General features: G+C 38.2%; 1 protein-coding gene across 1 annotated transcript; it reads right to left on the bottom strand.

Annotated features, from left to right (window-relative positions):
* Positions 1 to 1,115: 1,115 nt before the first annotated feature.
* Sri (sorcin) lies at positions 1,116 to 12,919 on the bottom strand. Its single transcript, XM_047562722.1, has 8 exons — positions 12,785 to 12,919; positions 11,715 to 11,798; positions 9,773 to 9,842; positions 6,374 to 6,417; positions 5,529 to 5,676; positions 5,053 to 5,166; positions 4,108 to 4,166; positions 1,116 to 2,323 (listed from the first exon to the last, which is right to left on the bottom strand). Exons 1-8 carry the CDS (start codon positions 12,833 to 12,835, stop codon positions 2,297 to 2,299), a joined length of 597 nt encoding a protein of 198 aa, XP_047418678.1. The 5' UTR covers positions 12,836 to 12,919; the 3' UTR covers positions 1,116 to 2,296.
* Between the last annotated feature and the right edge of the window lie 8,016 nt (positions 12,920 to 20,935).

Genomic DNA, 20,935 nt, shown 5'->3' with positions numbered 1-20,935 from the left:
ACTTTGTAAATCATGAATCTTTTGAAGCATAAGATGGAAGCACACATTTCCAAAATAAAACACAATGCCAAGTTGGAGTGATTTGAGGAAATTATTTCTCCCACCATTCCAAGAATTCAAGTTTGAGTTCACAGCTTTACCCCACTCCCAACTATATGCTTTAATAGAAGATAAACAGACTGAGAAATAGTCTGTCTGCAATGGAAGTATACAAAGAAATGAAACACAGAACCCAACATAAAATGGAAAGAAGGTAGCAGAGATTCTTTTGTAATGAAGAGTGACCAGTAATTAAAGAAAGGGGATGGCTACCTCAAATCATCAAGGAGAAGGAAACTTTTTAACTCCAGAGACATACTGAAAAGGAAGCCCCATGCTTTCAGAAACAAACTGTACAAACAAAAGTAGAGGAGGTAAGAATTGTTTTGAAGTATCAATAATTAAAATTGAATAAATTGATATGAGAAACATGATTTATAATTGTTTAGCCCTCATCCAAAAGCAAATTCAGAACCATGATTGCTGTAGCACATCTTGGGACTCATCAAAGCAACAGAGTGGCTCAAATATGGCCTATGTCCTTGGGTCAGCAAGGGTGTTTTTTCCTGACTGCAAATGCTCACAAAGGAATTTACCTTCCCTTAAACTATGATCTCATCAGAAGATCATGGTGAGTTTAAGCCAAACAATAGGTACTGGAACTCTGAAGGACAGTCCCTAACTCTGGTCCTACACCCTTTGGCCCATTTCTGGGCAGCCCAGGCCCAAGAGAAACTTTGTGGCCACACAAAATATATCTGTAATAAAACCTAGACTTACCATGGAAGATAGAACAGGACCATCACACTCTGACATGTAATCTGGGCATAACTACTTGACATAAATATATAAACTAGGGATGAAGAATATTTATGAAATATATATTTTATCATTTAAAAAACACATTAGTGAAATGAGGCTAAAGATACTTAGGAAAATTTATTTTCATTAGTTGACAACTAATTGTTTACTTGATTGGTAATGCTCACATTGTGCCCTGAAGTAAGACAGATACACTGCCAGCAAGGAGGAAATATACTAGCATCATTTTTTTTTAATCAGTTAAGCTTTCTTGCAAAAAAAAAAAAAAAAAAAAAAAAAAAAAAAGAAAGGCAAAGGCAAGTCAGGCCAGTTTTAAATTTAAGAAACAGAAACGCTATTTCTGCTTGTTTTATCAACACACCTTTTCATGTTCAGAACTACCAAGAGGTAAGTGCTATCTCCTTCTCAAAGACAGGGAGACTAAGACCCTTGATGTTATCTAAAATGATCAAACCAGACAGTAAGAGGTGCAGCCAGTATTAGAATCCAGATGTTATTGAAAGCCCACAGTTTAAAAATATTGGTTGAATTCTATGTTTATATGTGTGTGTATACGTGTGTGTGTATTCAACATCTATTTACTAGAGAATATTCATCTTCTGATTTTAAAATGGAAGCATATATCTTATAGGAAATTTGGAAAATACTGAAATGTACAAAGAAAATTAAGGTTATCTAGCATCCCATTAGTTGAAAATAACGTAGTTAATATTTTCACATATTCCCTTAGTCTTTTTTCTATTAATTTTCTTTTTACATAGTTAAGCTTATAATATATAAGATTCTTAAGTATAGCTAACAAAGTTTTGAATGGATGATGACAAAGAGGGACTTGGTGACAGTATTTGCCACTCAAATTATCAATACATTCTAAAAAGGCAGAAAATAATCACTCAATGTTCCCTGTCCATTCAGAAGGCCATGAAAATATGTGTAAGTCTAAATCCTGTGCTGCTAAATTTCTAGTAAGGTGAACGCTAACAAGGATTACTATGTTTGTTTTTTGCATTCAAGGAGGTCTATATCATTTACATAAGAATCTTCCACACAAACCTTTCAACCACATTCTTCAGGAGAGGAAAGATAACAACTGTAGCCTGATTAAGTGTTTCAGATCTCACAATACAAAGTATATAATGTGCTCTAAACATTTTGCACCACTCAAATTTATAATAAAAGAGGTTTAGTAGGAAAATAAGGTATGAATGTTAATGGCTCAAGGAAGTTCTAGTTGGTATAACCGACTTGTTCTTATTAAGTTCCAAAGAATTTATTAGCAAAACTAAAAACAAAACTTCAGTTGTGTGTTAAGTGATAGACCTTTACAAAAGCTGTCAGGGGAAGTAGCCATGTAAGTTACACACATTACTGAAGGTAAAGAGTAAGCAAATGCAAACTCCAGGTGGAATGTTGATTGTCTTCTAGCAGCTTCCTCTTAAACAGTCATGACACACTGAATGAACTGAAAGAGAGAAAAGCCAGTGTTACACTACAGACCACAAAACACTTGGTACACCATAGCCTATTTTTCAGCAGTTTACATTTTATTTCTTCAACTTGGAATTAAGGGTTAACTCACACACATACACACAACCTCTAATATATGCATACGTGATGGATAGAAAGGTTCGTTTTTTTTTTAGGGGAACCTGTAATATAAAATTCAATGGGAGCCAGGTGTGGTGGTGAACACCTATAATCCCAGAAACTCAGGAGGCTGAGGCAGGAGGATCACATGTTCAAGACCAGTCTCAGTAACTTAGGCCCATTTCAAAAATAAAAGGACTAGCGATGTAGCTCAGTGGCAAAGCACCCCTGGGTTCAATCTCTAGTATAAAGGAAGGAAAAAGGAAAAAAGAAAAAGAAAAACCCAGTGGGGTTCTTACTTCTTACTGGTACAAGACATTACTTCAATTAATAAAGGATTATTTAAATCTGGATAATATTAAAGAGTCTACAAAAGGTCATGGTCAAAGGTATCTGCCCACAAATACAAATAATTAGAATTTATATTGTCATATCTTGTGGGAAGTTTAATGGAGCACTTTTAAACATTTTATTTCTTTAACATGTGCTTTATTAAAATAAAACCTAGATGCAAATAAAACCTGAGTTTAGAAGCACCAGAATATGTTATGAAATGTTGGTTTCCCCACCAAATACATAGAAATAGACTCTGCCCCCTCTATCAACTTTTTCTATGACTCTCTAACACTGGCAAGGCCCTGTGCACTGCTAGTCCATGCACCTGTTCTGCAAGGTCAAACTGATTATTCCTATTTTAGAGAAAAAGAAACTAATAATGAGGAAACATACAAATGTCTTAAATGTCCTCATTTGAGGTCAAAATCCATCCTTTTTCCATTCCCAGGTTGCCCTTGATCTCTAATGCAGGGACAGGACTATCAACTGAGAAGCTAAGGCACACTAAAGAGAACACACCCTTAAGTAGAAGAAAGAAGCGTTTTATATTTTCACATACACTATGCCTTTTCAAAGTGCACTGACAACAGTAGTAGCTTCTAGAAACATTTTAGAATATTCAGTGATTACAATGATTTCATTTCTCAGTGACTTTTTTTCTTTAAATCAATGGCTCGGCAAAAAAATGAAATAACTAAACATCTCCTAACTATTGTTATATACATCCAGTGAACGATATCAGAGAGGGCAGTTGGTTATTTCACACTGGCCCCATCCTACCTTATTTAGTATGGCTATTCAATAAAAACTTCCTTTAAATTGTTATTTAAACTGGCACCTGCTCTCTGTTCTCAACAAAGAACACAGTTGTGTGAAGTACAGCTTTGAGCTATTAAAGCTACTTCTCAGTGACTGAGAAAGTTTGCTTATGGAATCAGACACAATACCTGCATCATGTGTTTTGAGGACATTTCTGCCTGAAATCTTAATATACCCTAGTGAAACTGGTATTATTATAATGACATCCTTCTCTGTATTCAAAAAGTTTCAAAGCAATTAAGAAACCACATAAGTGACCCAGCTAAGCAATGCAACAGGCTAGACTTGAGCCCAGTTCTTTAAATACAAATCAAACAGAGTAGCCTATGGAGAAAACTAACAGTAAATGAAATTAATACATTTTCAGATGGTAACTCCTTCTGATCACTTAATCTCTGATTTCTCGGGTCTCTTTAAGATGTTCTTAAAATCTGTCTTCAAAAGGGATGCCTATTTTGTGTGCACTGTATACACCTACATAGCTATTAATTTACTGAGACTTACATCATCATATGAGAAATTCACCATGCCTTGCTGGCTAGTATCCCGTCTTCGAAAGCTGTCTGTAAAACAACAATAAAATTCATAGTTTTTCTTTAAACAGTTATTCTAAAATCAGAATCGTTAATTATTTTGGCATTGGGGTCACACTACAGTGACATTTAAATTGTACAGTCAACAAGAAAGGCCAAAGCAAAGAAGTCAATTATATGAATAGTAAAAGATTTTATATGCAACAACGTAATATCATAGGCAGAAGTTGGAGCTTTTTATTTTTTTAATTGTGGATCACGGCGGAAATACCTTTCCTCAAAATCAGTTTTAAAATCTGTGTAACTTCTAACATCTTTACTTAATTGTGATGAAAGTATAAAATTTCAAACTTAATAAAACGGACATTGTTGAAATAAGGAAATAGATGAATAGAGTCCTTAATATGAAAAATGGGCTATGATCAAATATCCCAATCATTTTAGTCCACCTAAGAATTTATTGTAATTTTCAAAAATCTCACATTCTAAAGAGAAATCACTCCTAATCACAGTCTGATTAAAAAATGCTCAGATTAGAGCTGAGGATGTAGCTCAGTTGTAGAGCACTTGTTTAGCATATACACTGTCCTGGGTTTGATACCCAGAATCACAAAAACAAAAAAGAAAAAAACGAATAGAAGATAAGCACAAATTAGCTGGTTATGTTTTGGAATATTTTAGTAAAACTTATTTAAGATTATTTTAATGGCAGATTACCCACTAACCAAAAAAATTCTGTAAAACAATATTAACATAGGAGGTATGTGTAAGAGCAATGTCAAAAATTTACTAAAGCAACTACTGATGCAAGAAAAAAAAACTGGGGAGAATAAAAGCTCAGAAGCACTGAGAAATGAAATGTCATAAGTCTGTGTTCTCATGGCTCCTGATGACCACATCACCTCCCAGAACACACCTGTGAGAGCCCTCAGCTTGACGCAGCAGGCAATGTAGTCATCGAAGGTGATCTTTCCATTGGTGCTGTATCGTTTTGCAATTGAATTCACAGTTTGGGGATTCAACCTAAATCCTGTAAGGCAGAAAAATCATCCAGCGCAAACATGTTAAAGGCTTGAAAGAGCAACCACTAAAAAATAATCAAGTACAATTTTTAAGACTGTGTTAGTGTGGCTAAGGGTTTGTCTATTTTTTTACTTTTCAAAGAACCAACTTTTTGTTTTATCAATTTTTTGAATTCTTTTGTTTCAATTTCATTGATTTCAGCTCTGATTTTAATTATTTCCTGTCTTCCTGCTCTATTTATGAACACATACAATTTCTAAGAAAATAGAAACTGTCTTCAAGTAGCACCTACTTTTAGGGAAAAAAAAACAAAACCCAAAAAACCCTACTTCTACCAGTGAATGGAGAGTTCCAGTTAGTCATACACACCCATGGTAGTTAGAGCCTTCTGCAATTCTTGAGGATCCACGGTTCCACTCCTATCGCTGTCAAAACTGATGAAGTGTTGTCTCCAGCCATTCAGTACAGCCCAGAGTTCTTTAAATTCATTGAACCCCATGGTGCCAGACCTGTCTCTCTGAACTGTAATCAAGGATCAGAGCTTCTTTATTTTATAACATTTTCTAACAATTAAATGAAAGAACGAGGATAAGGGGGAATTCAATGTTCTTTCCACTAAAATATTTTAAAGTTATTGTACATTTTTCTTGATATGATAAAATAAAAAGATTAGTGATAGCACACAAAGATATAATAGGAAGGATCTATGGAGAAAAAGTTCTTAGTAACTATTTTTACTATGGGAAAACTAAATGGTTTAAGTAAAGAGTAGTCTTGGTTCTGGAATTGGATACACTTCCTAGGTGCCCCAGGATATGCTGTCTACACTTCTGTCCTGCAGTCCTCCCTCAGACCTAAGGATTTCACTCTTGGAAGACGGGCTGGGATGGAAGGCACCTCATTTAAATGAGTCCAACACTTGGGATGTGTATGATCCCATCACTTGGGGGTTGGGTGTGGATCTTTCTGGCACTTGTCTCCACACTTGTTCTACTCTGACGATTCCTTGGATTACCGAACAATTGGCGTTCTGTTTACTAAACTTCCTTCCCATTTTCACACCAAATTATATCCTAAAAGCTAATTATTTCACTGAGCTTTTCAGTGGTTGTCACTTGGTGTATTAATTATTGTCATTCTGCAATGAATTCTTCCAGGAAGGAAATTTCTTGTCAAGAAATAATACTCTAGTCAACAATCAAGGTAAAGGATACATCCAGCATTGAAACCATAAGCCGACAGGTTTCCAGGTTAAAAGCTGTTAAGTCAAGAAAAGTACATACATATAAACACAATTGCAAAAATTCACAGTACATTGGATATCTTCACATTAAGTAGGAATATGATTATTTACTTTTTTATATGCTACTCAGTTTATGTGGAAGTAAATTATATTTCAAGTAGACTTTTGTGGATAAAAGGATTTCTTCTTCTAGAATACAAATTTTAACAATTAAAAAAAATCTTTTTAAAACATATGCACAAACTGTTAAATTTCCTTGCCTTTAAAACCATAATATAATATAGTGAGTCCAACAAACATAAGGAACCAAAATGTATTATATCCACCACAGTTGTGTGGGAAGGCAGGATGGCTTTGTTCCTGCTCATAAATGACTATAAATAGCTGGTTTTGCTATTTTTATGTATAATCATTTGTTTTTCTTTCTTTTCTCTATAATGTTAGACACTGAGCTGCAACCTCTTAGCTAAAATAATATATGACCTCTTTTCAGACACAATAAACTTATAAATGAAACCAAGTAACTGTGTTTGTTAAAACTGTTTAGATAAGAGTACTCTGCAGTAAGAGCCACTGACCCATGCAGTGGTGGCCACTGTTCAGAAAGCTTTTTAGTTTTACCTAAAAAGCAATTGCTTGAAAGCAATCTGAGGACATGTAATAGCTCATTTATGAAGCCAAACCAGAACATGCACAATGAGTGTGGCTACTTGGTAATCTAAGAATTATGAAGTTAAAAATAGAGAACCCTTTGTAGCTTATACTGCATTCATGGAAATCAATTACTTTTGAGGAAATATTGTGCAGGTACAAAGAAGTTGTATACCTAGAAGGCAGAAGTGACAAGTGTCAAGTGGGAAAAAATAGTATAAATTCTGCAAATTTAAGATGCACACAGAAGTAACCTTTTCCACAGCTCTTGTTAGCTTCTTATTTCCCCCTCTAACAAAACTGAAATTAGAATACAATTGGACTAACTTATAATTATCCTATCTCTAAACTGTACAAATTATAGTTTTTCATGTTTAATGCATTATTGTATTTGGCATATTCTCTCCTAGAAAAAAAAGACTGGCAACTATTTCTCTCTTGGTCTTTTAATATCCATTTGATTAACATATAATTATTTTAAAGTGAGAAAAGTGTCAACACTTTCTAAATTTCTTGGAAAGATCTTATGGATCCTTCATTCTGACTTTTAAACTGTGTGGAGGTATGAAATCTCTCTAGACCATTGATTCTCAGCTCTGGTGCCTATAAAAAGCACCTAGAAAATTTAAACAATCCTCAATATAGGCTGCATCAATATCTGAATCCCAGACACTGCTATGTTTTAGAGTTTCTCAGAGGATTCCAGTGGGCAGTCAGGTTGAGACCATACTCTACTCAAGTGTGATTCCCAGACCAGCCATATTAGTATTACTTGGGATCTTGTTGGGATTGCAGAATCTCCATGTACAGCTATGATGCACTAATAAAAAAAATGTGGGGAAAAAAAAGAACTGAAGAATCTCAACCCTTAATCAACAAAATATAATCAATAAAATAAGAATCTGAATTTTAACAAGATCCTCAAGAGAGATATATTCACATTAAAGCAGTTGGTCCAACCTGAACCCATATCATATGGAAACTTCTTAGAGGTGATAACCTGGACCAACATGACATAGAAACTTATTACAGGTGACACTTTTGCATCTTACCCTAGTCCTCCTGAGAAAAACCTCTAGGGTGGGGCCCAGCAATCTGGTTTTTGCAATTTTTCCAGGGGATGCTGAGGCTGCTAAAGTTTAAGAACCACTGCTCCAGATGGCTTGACAACCACAGGACAGAGCTCAGTATGTTTGGTTTACATCAAGGTTTCTGAGGGGCTAAAAGAAAGACAGCTTCTCTGCTTTCCAGTTTCATGAATGGTACCACCATCTACTCAAAGTTCACCCAAGACAGACACCTGGGAGTGTCCTCCATTCTCTTTTCCCTGATATTCAATCACCTTCTAAATAGCTTCAGGATCCATTTTCAGCTCCGTTGTCACTTCCTGGGTTTAGTAAGCCTTTCTGTAAATGGATGACTCCATGGAGACCCTAACATGTATCCCTGACTCCATTCAACTGAAGTCAGTAAAATACTGAAGTCAGTAGAAAAGCAAACAAGCAAACAAAAACAACTAATCTAGAAAGTACTTCTTTCGTTTAGGACCAGATTAAATGACAGAAATTCAAAAAGTTCTTCTTTCGTATTAATCTCCCAACCAGAAAATTGTAGGTCGCATAAAAGAAGGAACACTAACAATAAAAACATAAGTAGTTCAAAGAGAGTCAGATAGTAAATACGTCATGTCAAACAGTCAAAAATGTCATAATACATCCTCAGCTGTGAATTTTAGTTTGAGTAACTTTATTTTTTTTTGTTTATTTAAATTTTTATTTATTTTTATGTGGTTTGGGGGATCAAACCCAGTGCCTCACACATGCTAAGCAAGCGTTCTACCACTGAACCACAACCCTAGCCTCCAATTTGAGAATTTTTAATTCATAGCTTATTATGAAGCTAAGTCTTCATTTTGATGTTCTTTCTCAATTACCAACTGGAAAGAACTTGGCAGCTAATGCACTTGAACTAAGATGCAAATAAATTCTATCCTAGAAATTGGTCATGGTCAAGACTGGATTTGAAAACAAAGTACACAGTATGTATGCGGGATGATGAGAGGCCCCTGTCAGGATGCAGCACCTCTGCAATATTTCCCCATCTACTTCTTGCAGCAGAGAGCTGAAAAGGCAGGAAGTGGAGGTAAGCACAAAACTACAGGGCAGCAGAGCCAGTTTTTGAGGAACTAAGAAGGGAGAGAAGAACAACTAGTTAAGGAGTTCAGAAAGTAGAAAGGGTACTTTCCACTTGGCCTGAATACACTTTCTGAAATGGAAAAAGGAAAGACCTGGGAGATGTCACACAAGCATTCATCTGGCCAATAGCATGTCCAGGGTTCAGGAATGCAGGACCCACCACTCAAAGTCCTAAGTGCCACCAGGCATAAGACAAAGTAAGCTCTTGACAAATAATCAGCCATGACTATTAGCTCCTATCATTAATAATACCTGACCCAGCAGATTTCATTTCAGCACCTAAACTTGTCCTCTGTGAAGGAGGCCACCCAAACTGTCTCATAAGTCCCATAATAAGTAGAATGACTTATTGAACTGTTTCCAAATCAACATTTAGAAATACTCATCTTAATTTAGCTTTTGCAATTCTAAGCTTGGCTGAATCAGAAAATCTGTTTCCTTAAACAGTATAATTCATGTAATAGCTAATATATAAAGAACAAGAGGACTTTTAGAGAAACTTTAGAACTCATCAGTCAACTTACACTTGTATCCTCCAGCAATGCCCGATTGTGTCAGACATCTCTGCAATTCATCAGCATCTATTTGCCCATCCTTTTATAAAAAACAGGAAGAGGAATCACAATAGTAATTTGTATTTTCAAGTTCTTTGTTTACCTTCAGTATTCAATGCAGCAATACTAACAAACAAAAATGAGTAGTATCACACCCCCCTGCCTTTTTTTTAATAAAAAGAATTTTGGGTATTCTTTTCCTCTTCCTAATTCCAAACATAATTTAATGATGAAAGAGAGCCTGTGTTGGCAAATTCTTTTCTCTTAGTCAGAGCTAGGAAACTGCCCCAAGTAAGCATTTTAAAATAAAATTATTTATGGAGTTGTTCAAAAATCATTTTTATTTTTTTTTTTAGGGGGAAAGAGCAGGGTACACTGCAGACATCAGTAAATAAAAGGCCTGATTCAAACAGAAAGACTCTTTGATCACCTTATGATTTAGTGAATGGTTTTTGTAGAGCACAGTTATACCTAAACATAGAGGTTAGGCTCCCAGTACCTGCCCACTAGCTGCACTAGGTCAGAATTAGAGATATATGTAATTTTTAGGAATTTTAAAATAAAATACTTAAATCCTCAAGTTTTGAATATGACAGGTCACAAATTAGGAGCAAGAGCAATACTTTGATGATGAATATGCTGAATAAGGCCAGGACTGCTGAAAGCTAAGCAGGTGGGGTCACTTACACACTGGAGACTCCAGCAATCTAAGAATGTTAGTCTTGAGGCGTGCCCTGTCTTGTGGTTTCAAAGATACAGATCAATAAAAGATTAAGCAGATCCTCAAGGGGAAAAGTCTTGCAGTCTTAGACTCAATTTTCCATTCAAATTCTCAAAGTTGTATTCTTAGAGTGCTACTTTAAAAGGTGATCCATAATATGCTATAGCATTTTTCATGTTATGATTTTGCTATTTCTAGCTTCTGACCAAAACAAGACTAAGTTGAATTCTTAAGAATAAACAGCCCCTCTGGATGTGTCTAAGTTACACAGTGTATTTACTGTACTGAGTGACCCTGGAAGCTAGGTAAATGTTCTCCCTCAGGACAAACCACCATCTGTCATGCAAGTTGGGAATGCAGAGAAGTAGGTCTTGGGGAGCTGACCTGAATTCTTTCTATGGGTCAATAGGCCACAATACCTAATAAGGATGTGGAAGAGCTGACCTAGTGACAGCATTTGCATAAGAAAGAAAGTAAACTGTTCACAGGATTAACTTCCTGATACTGAGAGTAGTAACTTTCTTATTTAGAAGTTGGTGGGTTTTTACCATACATACTATTTTTTAAGGATAAGTAAACAATTAACAAATTCAACAGAAAGTATCCATTAGAATCTGGCTACATAATTACTAATACATGTCTTTAAGTTGTATAAACAGAGGTTTATGTACATCAGATCTTGAATTTCTTCTCTTGAAACCATCCTGGACTCACAACTCAGTTCTAAAGACATTTTTCTACCTTACAGATCTTCAAGTATACTTATAATCCCTATTCTGTTCAATCTTATCCTCATTCAGTCACAAGCTTAGTTTCAAATTCAACGAACTTAAATACAGGTACTGTTTTGTCCTAATTTGTTCTGAATATTCAGAATAAAGAACTAAAACAAGAAGCTAGAATCCCAGCTACTCAAAAACGCTGAGGTAGGATAGCAAGTTCCAGGCCAGCCTGGGCAATTCAGTCAGACCCTGTTTGTTTCAAAATAAAAAGGGCTGGGGATGTAGCTCAGTCACAGCATCTCTAGGTTCAATAACCAGTATTGCAAACACAAACAACTGTCCTTTCTGTCTTCCTTTGTACAGGCAAAGGGACTCATTTCCTGGGCAAAGTTCATTTTTGTGTCACTATATTAAAAGGTAACACAAATGCGAATCTGACAGGTCTTTAAAAATAAAAGTGAAAGCTAACCTGTCCAGCAACTGCAGCGAAGTATCCATATAGGGGATCTTGAGTTTGTCCGGGAAACGTAGGCCCTCCAGGAGCCCCTCCATACTGTGAAACAGGAAACACAAACGCATCATTCGCTACATCATGTTGTATTCTTTCACCACAGAGAGCGCTTTTGTGCAAAGCCAGGAAACTGCCTGCTTGCGCTTCACATGACTTACCTCCCCACCACCCAGCACACTCTAACTAGCAATCACCCCTTCTCTTTTTTCCACTCTCACCCTTTTACAACTTAAGGGCTGGTGACCTGGACCCAAACTGGTTTTCATGAAAGTGGTAGCTTGTATATATGAAGTCACTTTAAAAAGTCCTTTTAACCTGCAGGTTACAGAGATGAATATAACCTAGGCAAGGGCAGAGCTCGAAATTGTTTTCCTTTTGTTTATACGGCTTTTATGGTGTTTTAAAAGTGTTTTAAGTACTAGGTACGGCTAGAGTTGGTGCGACAGGTGTGGCCAAGGGAAGAGTAAGGTGTTCAGGACAGGCTGTCTCAGGCGGGGCAACGTCGTTTCGGAACCAGCTCCCAAGACGACGCGCATCCCTGACGCCTGGCTAGGCAGCCTTCCTCCAGGACTTTTACCCTAGCAAATTTTCCCTGACCTCTGTCCTCCTGCCATCCTTCCTCACACTTTCTTTTAAAGGGGTGAAGATAGATCTCGGGACCATTCTAGATCAAAATGGCTGTAGTTGCTTTGGGGGAAAACCGAGAGGGAGGAGGAGGAAGCCAACACCCAAACTGCACAATTTCATGCCGCGTATGCGAGAGTCACAGGGTGGGCTTCTTGGGTCCTATTCCACTCGCGCCTTGGGACCACGGGGCCACCCGGGAGTAGAAGGGCCCGGAGGATGGGTGAAGAGAGAGGCGGAACCGCAGGGGCCCGGCACAAGGCGAGGAGCGCACGGGGGAAGCCAGGGCAGCCGCCGTGGGATCCGCGCGGCAGCGCCCCCTCCCCGCGGGCCGCAGCGTTTCTAAGAACCGCCTCTTGGTGTACCCGGAGCCCAAGGGTCGCGCTGGGGCAAGCAGCACTTACCCCACCTGGGTAGTACCCGCCGCCGGCGCCAGGGTGCCCCGGGTACGCCATGGTGCAGACTGCGCCGCCGCCCAGTGCGCCCTGCCTCCCCGCCCAGCCGCGCCGAGCCGCCCCCGAGTGCACCACGCGGGCGGGCGGGGGACGCGCGCTGCAGCCGCCTCGGGCTCCCGGGGCTGCTCCCCGCCGGCGCTACCCGACCAGCGCGCTTCCGATTCTTTGCGGTTTTCTTGTCAAGGCTGTGCATAATCGAAGGTCCAGTGGTGACCTACGATCTTCGATGAAATTCACACAGGGGACTTTCTTCCCTTCGAAACTAATGGCACATTCCAACACCAGTGCAGCGCCCGGGGAATTCATTTTTCTCCCCTTCCTACTTGGCTCTTTTCTGGCACATTTGTTATTTTAAATAACGTTATTGGCCAGGGCAGACCCGCTATGAGCCGCATCATAGGGAAGGGCCTGAATGCTTTAGAGCAACTCTAAGGCTGGCGGATGGAGGGACGTTGAAAGATTAAGGAAGCGCCTTTGGAAAACAGGAATAAACTTCAGGAACTATGTGTGCAAGGAGGCACTTGGCTTGCGGTTACACATGTCATTGAACGACAATGGCGTCTTTGCCACAGGGATAAGTCATCGCCTGGTTAACCTGGGCGTAGCTCAGATGCGGACTAGGGAGGGCCGGAGTATTTTCTGGGGAGGGTGGCCTCACCCAGATCGTTCCTAGGAAAATGAAATATTTTCATCCAGAAAATGAATTATCTGGATGATTCAAGTAAAAACAATCCCTTTCCCCCAAACTGCTCAGCTACATTTTATACAAGAAAAGTTTAGAACAAACTAAGGGCACAGGGCGGCGGTGCAGTCGGTCTCAAGGCGAACCCTGGCTGGGTGGCGAGCAGGTTTTATCTAGGTGCGGCAAGCGCTGCCTGAGCAGACCTGACCTTAAGGAAGGTGAGAGATGGGTACTTCACCTGAGTTTTTCAGAAAAAGGTTTCTCTTTGCTTCACGCAGTTTTCTTTTCATCTGATTGGTCAGAGGCAAGACAGATTTAAGTTTTGTTTTGTTTATGTAATGTCATTAACTCAGAAAAATACTCACTTGTCCTTGTTAAGGACTAGATGATGTTTTTCTGATTTTGAGAACTGTGTTCATAAGAAAGACTCACAGAATTTGCCACGGAGGTTGAAAGACTGAAAAAGTCACCAACAGTTAAAGAGCACCTGCCCAGGGGAGGTAAGGTACTTATGATCGTGGTTCTGGGGATTCCTCCATTCCAAATTCCTACATTAAGTTCATTGTTTTCCTTTCATGTGTAACTTCCTTCTCAAGGCCTCTTTTTGGACAGACAAGCTCCAAAAATGAAAGCCCCAAATAGAAAAATTCTTATTGTCATTGTCTCTTAGTAAATAAACTTTGTGTTGCCTTTGCTATTTTTGAGTCAGGAAGTAGATTGTTGTTTTCAAGGTTAATTAGGTATTTTGAGCCCCTGGGCCTCTGTTTTGAAGCTTTAATCAACAAGATGATCAGGGTTCAACTCTTTCAATACTCAAGTTTGAAAGAAGTGTATAGCATGTAAAATATTTATAAGTAATGCAGAATTATTTTATAGATAAATGACTATTCTAATTGTTGTTTCGGTAGTCTAGACATCTTTCTACTTACCCATGCTGAAGAATTGAATTTGTGTGTGCGAGTGTGCTTGCGCACATGCATGTGGTACTGTGGCTTGAACCCAGGGCCAAGGCTTGGGGCCTTGTGCCTGTCAGGCAAATGCTCTACCCCTGATCTATACCCCCAGGCCAAGAACTGAATTTTAATGGAGTATAAATTCTCATGGTTACTGCCAACAAATTGGTTAAGCTGCTTCTGTTTATTTTCTGAAAAAAATCTGAGGCAGTCAATGACAACAGTGTGTGCATGTGTGTGTGTGTGTGTGTGTATACACATATATATGCATACATGTATATGTATTATGTATATATATATATATTTATTTTATGTGCTATACCATCTTCTAAGCATTTTACATATTTACTTAATCCTCATAAACCCCCATAAAATAGGTGTTGTTGTCATCCTCATTTTGAAGTTGAGGAACAGAGGAACTGAGAGAAGGTGACCAAGTGGAAGGAATACAGAGCTGAGCTTTGCTGCTAGGCTCTGACTCCAGAGTCTGTGCTCTACACCAGGGCAGCAAGCTTTTAAGGGTGCAAATACTAAGTATTTTAGGTCATGTCCTCTCTGTAGCAACTACTCTGCTGTTACAGCCCACAAGTATCTGGGGATGGTACATAAATGAAGAGTGTGGCTGTGTTCCAGTATAACTTTATTTATGTACACCAAGTTGAATTTCATATTGTTTTTACATGTGATGAAATCTTCATTTTTCTCAACCCATTTGAAAATATAAATATCATTCTTAACTTCCTGGTGTACAAAAAGAAAAGGTAAGTCAGATTTGGCCCTCAGGAAGTAGTTTGCCAACCACTGTAGGGAATCAGCTTATGGCTCAGGGGATATAGCACTTTAGCAAATGATTTGCTGACTTTTAAGATAAAGCCTATGAGTAGTGGTGCCTGAGTCACCCTGAGGAATGGTGCCCTCCCTGGGGTGCGGTCTTATGATTAGAGTGGCTGCTTTAGACCTCTTCCCCATTGTCCATGATCAAGAGGCCACTGTTTAACTCTGGCTTGTGTCTTACCCTATATGCAGTAGTAACCAGGGGGCATGCAATGACAAAACTGGATGCCAGGCTGTCTTTTAAATTCTTGTCCATGTAACATGGATTCCTTTATTCATAGACTGAGTATTATAGAAACTAAACAATTCAGAAAAGAATAAAGCCTCAATAGCAACTCTTAGAAAATAGAGGTATAGCTTTCTTTTATGGTTTTAGTATTCATTCCAATAGAGGACGTGGAGGTGGGGTGAAAGAAAAGTTAACTATACTAAGTTTCTGGTATGTGCCAAGTGGTATACTAGATGCTTCCTTATAACATTACACCTAAACCACCACACCCTCTAAAGAAGATGTAATTGTGTTTTATAGATGAGGAAACTGAGGCATAAGTAACTTTCCCAAGGTCACATGCCAGTTTTTGATTCCTGATCTGTAAGTCTAAAGTACAGGTGTTTTAAAATAAAAACAAGATACAAACACATTAAACAAAGCCTGCAATTCTTTCCCTTAATATACTGTTTCCTGAGAAATTAGGGCAAAGGAGAGACTATAGAAAAAGTCTTAAAGATAGATAACCCCTGCCTCAGGCAAGAAAACACAAATAATCAAAGAGGGATGCTTACTTCTGCTAGACTAAATATAGTCTAGAGAAAGAGTCTACTCTTCCATTGTGTCCATTTTAATTTTGAACCAAATAAAAACTCCAGTGGAATAAGAATTCATTTTTATCCCTATACCTCTAGTTTGTGAATCCTAGATGTGGACTTTGCAATCCAAGAGCCATTTAAAGACAGACCACTCCACTGTATATGTACAAAATTAGAAGAGGATTTTCTAACTGATGTGGACAGTCTGGGAAGCTAGAAGAGGATTTTCTAACTGATCTGGACAGTCTGGGAAGCTAGAATACAATTTGTTCTAATAATCTACTAAATCCTAGAAAAAGATGGCAGGAGTTAGGTAACCACTTCATTTTGATTGAGGTTTGTGGCAACAGCCTGACTTAGGGGAGAGAGCTATATTGTGTTTATAGTCAGGATGCATGAATCATAGTTTTTTGGGGAAGTCATTGTAATTACAGAAAACTTTGGTGCTCATCTACTTCAATCATGCTGTTTTACAGATTGAAAAAAAAAAAAAAAAAAAGAACCTGGGGGAAGGCAAATACTAGCCCAAGCTTTCCATCCGTATGATAAAAATATTTTATCCTTCCAAATTAAAGCTGTGACATTATCTGATTTTGCCTCTTAAAGAGTATTATGGTTTTAATCTTAAATATTCCCCAAAGGCCATGTGTTGAAGTCTTGGTCATAAACTGGTGGTGTTATGGGAAGTAGTGAATGTGGCTTAGAGTGATGAAGTTAGGTAATTGGGGACATGCCCCTGAAGGGATTATTGGAACCCTGCTCCCTCCACGCTCTCTTTCTTTGCTTCTTGGCCACCATGAAGTCAGTAGCTTTGTTCCACCATGCATTCGCTACCATGGTATATTGCTTTGCTATGGGAACAAAAATCTACAGAGCTAATCAACCATAGACTGAAACCTCTGAAACTGTGAGCCAAATAAACCTTTCTTTCTTATAAGTTGTTTATCTCAGGTGTTTTTTCACAGTGATGGAAAACTAACACAGATAGAATCTTATTCTTTTCTGGCATACCCTCTCCAATCCATTTCTGTACATGTTTTCAAGACAAAAGATAATATGGACACTCCCTTTGTCCCTGGAAAAAAGGTAATATAAGCATTGCCTATAATACCCAAGCAGAACTTCCTTATTCAGATAGGTGGTGAAAGAAATTATGTAGTTAAGTAACTGAACATGTTCCTTCATTTCCTGAAGCTGAATTAATTGCAGGTCTAATGTATCCAGGAGAAATAAACAATGATAGTTGTCAGATTAAGGTTTCAACTTTCTTTTAGTTCATGGCTATGGCACCTCATGACTTTTTAAAGACTTTTTAAAGACTTTTGCCTTAGAAACTCAGATCTCCAAGTATGACTGAGTGATAACCAAATCTTAAGATTTTTGGGAAAGAGTCTGAATACCAGGATATTTATTTGGGAATAAAAGACAGTTTTTTCCTCTTTTTGCCAAGAATAAGAGCCTGATTAACATGTAATTAGATAATTATTTCCAATAGATATTAACACTCCATTGCTGATGCTTTAATGTTTGCACATAAAGTGTTTAACACTTCCTAGCACATTGTAGGTGATAATGAACCATCAACCACAGTGCTCAATATAATTTTCTGTCATGATGGAAACAGTCTATATCTGTGCCATCCAGAAACTAATCATAGGTGCTATTGAGCACATGAATTGAGGCACTACAGTTTTTGTTTAATTAAATTGAAATATAAATTTAAATTCACATAGCCATGTGGCTAATGTCTTCCCTGCTGGTCAGTAGTAGAACACTTTCATTATGCTGGCTGCTTCCTCCCTGGATCTCAGAGAAAGCAAGCTCCCCCTATTTGCCTGGAGTTGGCAAGATGAACAAGATGAATTAGTTGTTAACAAAACATAACAGGGGTGGGTGAAATCATAAGCCTGTGGCTAATGCTCCCATGCTTCTGTTCCTACTGAAGAGGTTCCTACTAACCTATCCCTTAGTGAAGACACTTAGCTCGGATGGATGATTAGGATAAACCAGGAAACATATTTGGGAGGATATGCATGATATGCATATATAAGAAAATGTATGCCTATATTCATGGATTGTGTAATCACATTTATGAGTGTATGTGTCTGTGTGTCTGTCTATCTGCACCCAATAGAGTTGTCTGATAATGGCCATCTAGGGATGAGCCGCCTATCACTGGAGGATGGAGGTGATCAAACAGAAGCTGTTGGTGATATGAAAAGGCAGGTTTATACTTTGGGCAGGTGATTGGATGGGATACTGCTCTATACACAAAGTATTTTCTGATGGTCTTAACTTTATCTAGCTACACCAACCTAGATAACTCCAACTTTGTAGGATTAAGCAATTGAGGCTCTGCGGTTACAGCAGTAACCAGAGTACGGGATGATTGTCTTCTGTCATCAGATCTTTTCTTACCCTCACTCTATTGTCTTGGGACTCCTCTATTATTTTGCAGAAATCAGAAATTATTCTGATTTCTAAAACATGTTCTACTCTGGAAGATAAAAAAAAATCTTTCCCCAAAATTCTTGATCTCAGAAAATTGAATTTAAAGCAGTTACCTAAATTAATGGACACCTATGTAGCTCTATTACTATCAATTATAAGGGTTAATTTTAGGGTAGACAATTACTTTTTTGGTAAAAATGGTGTGAACAGGGAGGTCAAGGAACATAGGCAAGAACTAACTGCAATTAGCCTGAGGTTTACACTGATTCTCAAGCCTCTACAACTTTTGCATTCAAGTCCTACCCAAGCCTGGCCCTGCTTTAGCTTCTGAGATCAGACCAGCGGTTCATTTAGGGTGTGACAGCCACTTGAGCCTCTGCAACTTCTATCTTGCCGTCACCACGTGCAGGGCTAGTTAGAAAGGAAAATCTTGAATGCTGGAGCTGTGTTCCCAGGTGGAGAAGCTTCTGTGTTCAACTTCTGAGTTCCATGAGGATAACTGTTTCTAATGACACTGGACCAGTGTGGTGCAGTCAACTCTTAAAGAGGTCGTGTTCTAGAAGCTGCTTGTTATGGGCTCTGTTCTCCCATCAGAGTCACTTCCCAGGCAAGCCTTTATAGTCTCTTCAAAGCCCTCACTGCTCTTCTGAAGAAGGCTGGTCCTGGAGCAAGGCAGAGTGGGGTAGGAAGGACTCAGGGCGGATGTCCCTCCCATCCTGGTCCCCATCTCAGTCCCCTCATCCCACCAGTGCTGATGTCACAAGTTCTGCACAGAATCAGCAGTGCAGAGAGACCAGGTGGGGAGGGGTGGGAAGGGGGGTGCAGTCTCGATCCACTGGATTAGCATGGGCGGGGTGACTCGGGGGAGAAATGAAACCAGAAGTTCCAAATTACAGTTCTGGGAAGAAAGAATGACTGCTCAGGACTCCAAGGAACTCAGGTGGAGTAGGTATTTCTAGAAAGCCAAAGCTGTAAAGGTTTATGTAAGTCAGCTACATATAAATTGGGAATAAATTGGAATTTCTCTCTCTCTCTCTCTCTCTCTCTCTCTCTCTCTTTCTCTCTCTTTTTCCTAGCAGCACTGTGGTTCAAACTCAGGGTTCAAGCATGCTAGGCAAGTGTTTTACTACTGAGTCACAGTCCCTACTGGAAATTTCTTAGTTAAGAGTAAGGTATTTCTTGGGATGGGATGTAGCTCAGTGGTAGAACACTTGCCTAACCTGTGTGAGGCATTGGGTTCAAACCTCACCACCACATAAAAAAATAAAGTGTTGTGTCCACCTGCAACTAAAAACATTTTTAAAAAATAGAAAACACTTGCTTAGCATGTTTAAAGCCCTGGATTTGATCACCATAATTTTTTTTTTTTTGAAGAGGAAAGATTTTTTTTTTTAACTTCATCTATTTTTTTACCCCCAGAAAGTTATTTGCCTGTTTTCATATAGTGAAAAGTGATTGCTAACCTGAGGAAGAAACCTGGGTTAGTTGATTTCCATTTCTGTGTTTTGTCTGAGAAGCCACAAATTGTGATATTACCATTTTGGTAAACAAGGATCAGGTAAGCAAAAATTTAATGCTATGTTCAAAACAAGTTTACTACATGTCAAAAAGCAATCGTTTGTCAAATATCTAAGATTCTGTATAAAACAATCAATATATCTAAATCTAAAGCATATTATCAAAAGAACTATAGATATTTTAGGCTTAACTGCATTACATGCTGTGTTGAATTTGTTGAAATTATTGTTCTATGAAGGAAACTGTACTGTTTCCATTTTATTAAAATGGGGAGCAGGTGGATAACTTTAAATTAAATCTGATTTTCTAAGAGCAAAAGAGAATAAAGGGAGGCTTTTCTTTGGAAAATGAAAATAATTTGGGTGAACTGAATTCTTTTGGAAGCTTAAGATTCCATGAGCCTATACTAATATTCTCAGTGAAGAAACCTACTCACCATTTCTGTATTCCCTCTAAGGCTGAGAACATATTTTTCCATTTTTAAATAAATTAAATTTTGGCCACCCCCACAAAGCATTTAGAAAACATTTTTTATAAAAATAAACTTTACAGATATCCTCAGTCTGAAAAAAATGTCTTTAGAATTGTACAGATTAAGAACTTTTGATTGATAGAATTAGAACATCAGATTTTTATGGAACCTTATAACATTACATACATATCTTTTCCTTACCTGCATCTTGAGGTGAGGTCTTACAGCTAGAAACTAGTGATTTTTACAGGAATGTACCCTTGCAGTGTGGCCAAATGGGAGAATCAAGAAGTGTAAACTGTAATAGCAGATGAATTACATTAACCTTTAGATACTTGGCAATCAGTAACCAACTATAATCACTTCCAGCAGTTAGGCAGACT

This window comes from Sciurus carolinensis, chromosome 8 (assembly GCF_902686445.1).
Source record: "Sciurus carolinensis chromosome 8, mSciCar1.2, whole genome shotgun sequence".
Classification (NCBI taxonomy): domain Eukaryota; kingdom Metazoa; phylum Chordata; class Mammalia; order Rodentia; family Sciuridae; genus Sciurus; species Sciurus carolinensis.
The sequence above is the reverse complement of the archived record's forward strand: the minus strand, read 5'-3'. Positions and strand labels throughout refer to the sequence as shown.

Bases quoted from the DNA above. Each gene is read 5' to 3' on its own strand.
- Sri (XM_047562722.1), bottom strand. From the start codon at position 12,835: ATGGCGTACCCGGGGCACCCTGGCGCCGGCGGCGGGTACTACCCAGGT. The intron at 9,843-11,714 runs GTTAGCTTTCAC...TTTTTATAAAAG, and splicing joins TCGCTGCAGTTGCTGGACAG to GATGGGCAAATAGATGCTGA. The intron at 5,677-6,373 runs GTATCCTTTACC...ATTACAGTTCAG, and splicing joins TTATGGTTTCAATGCTGGAT to AGAGACAGGTCTGGCACCAT.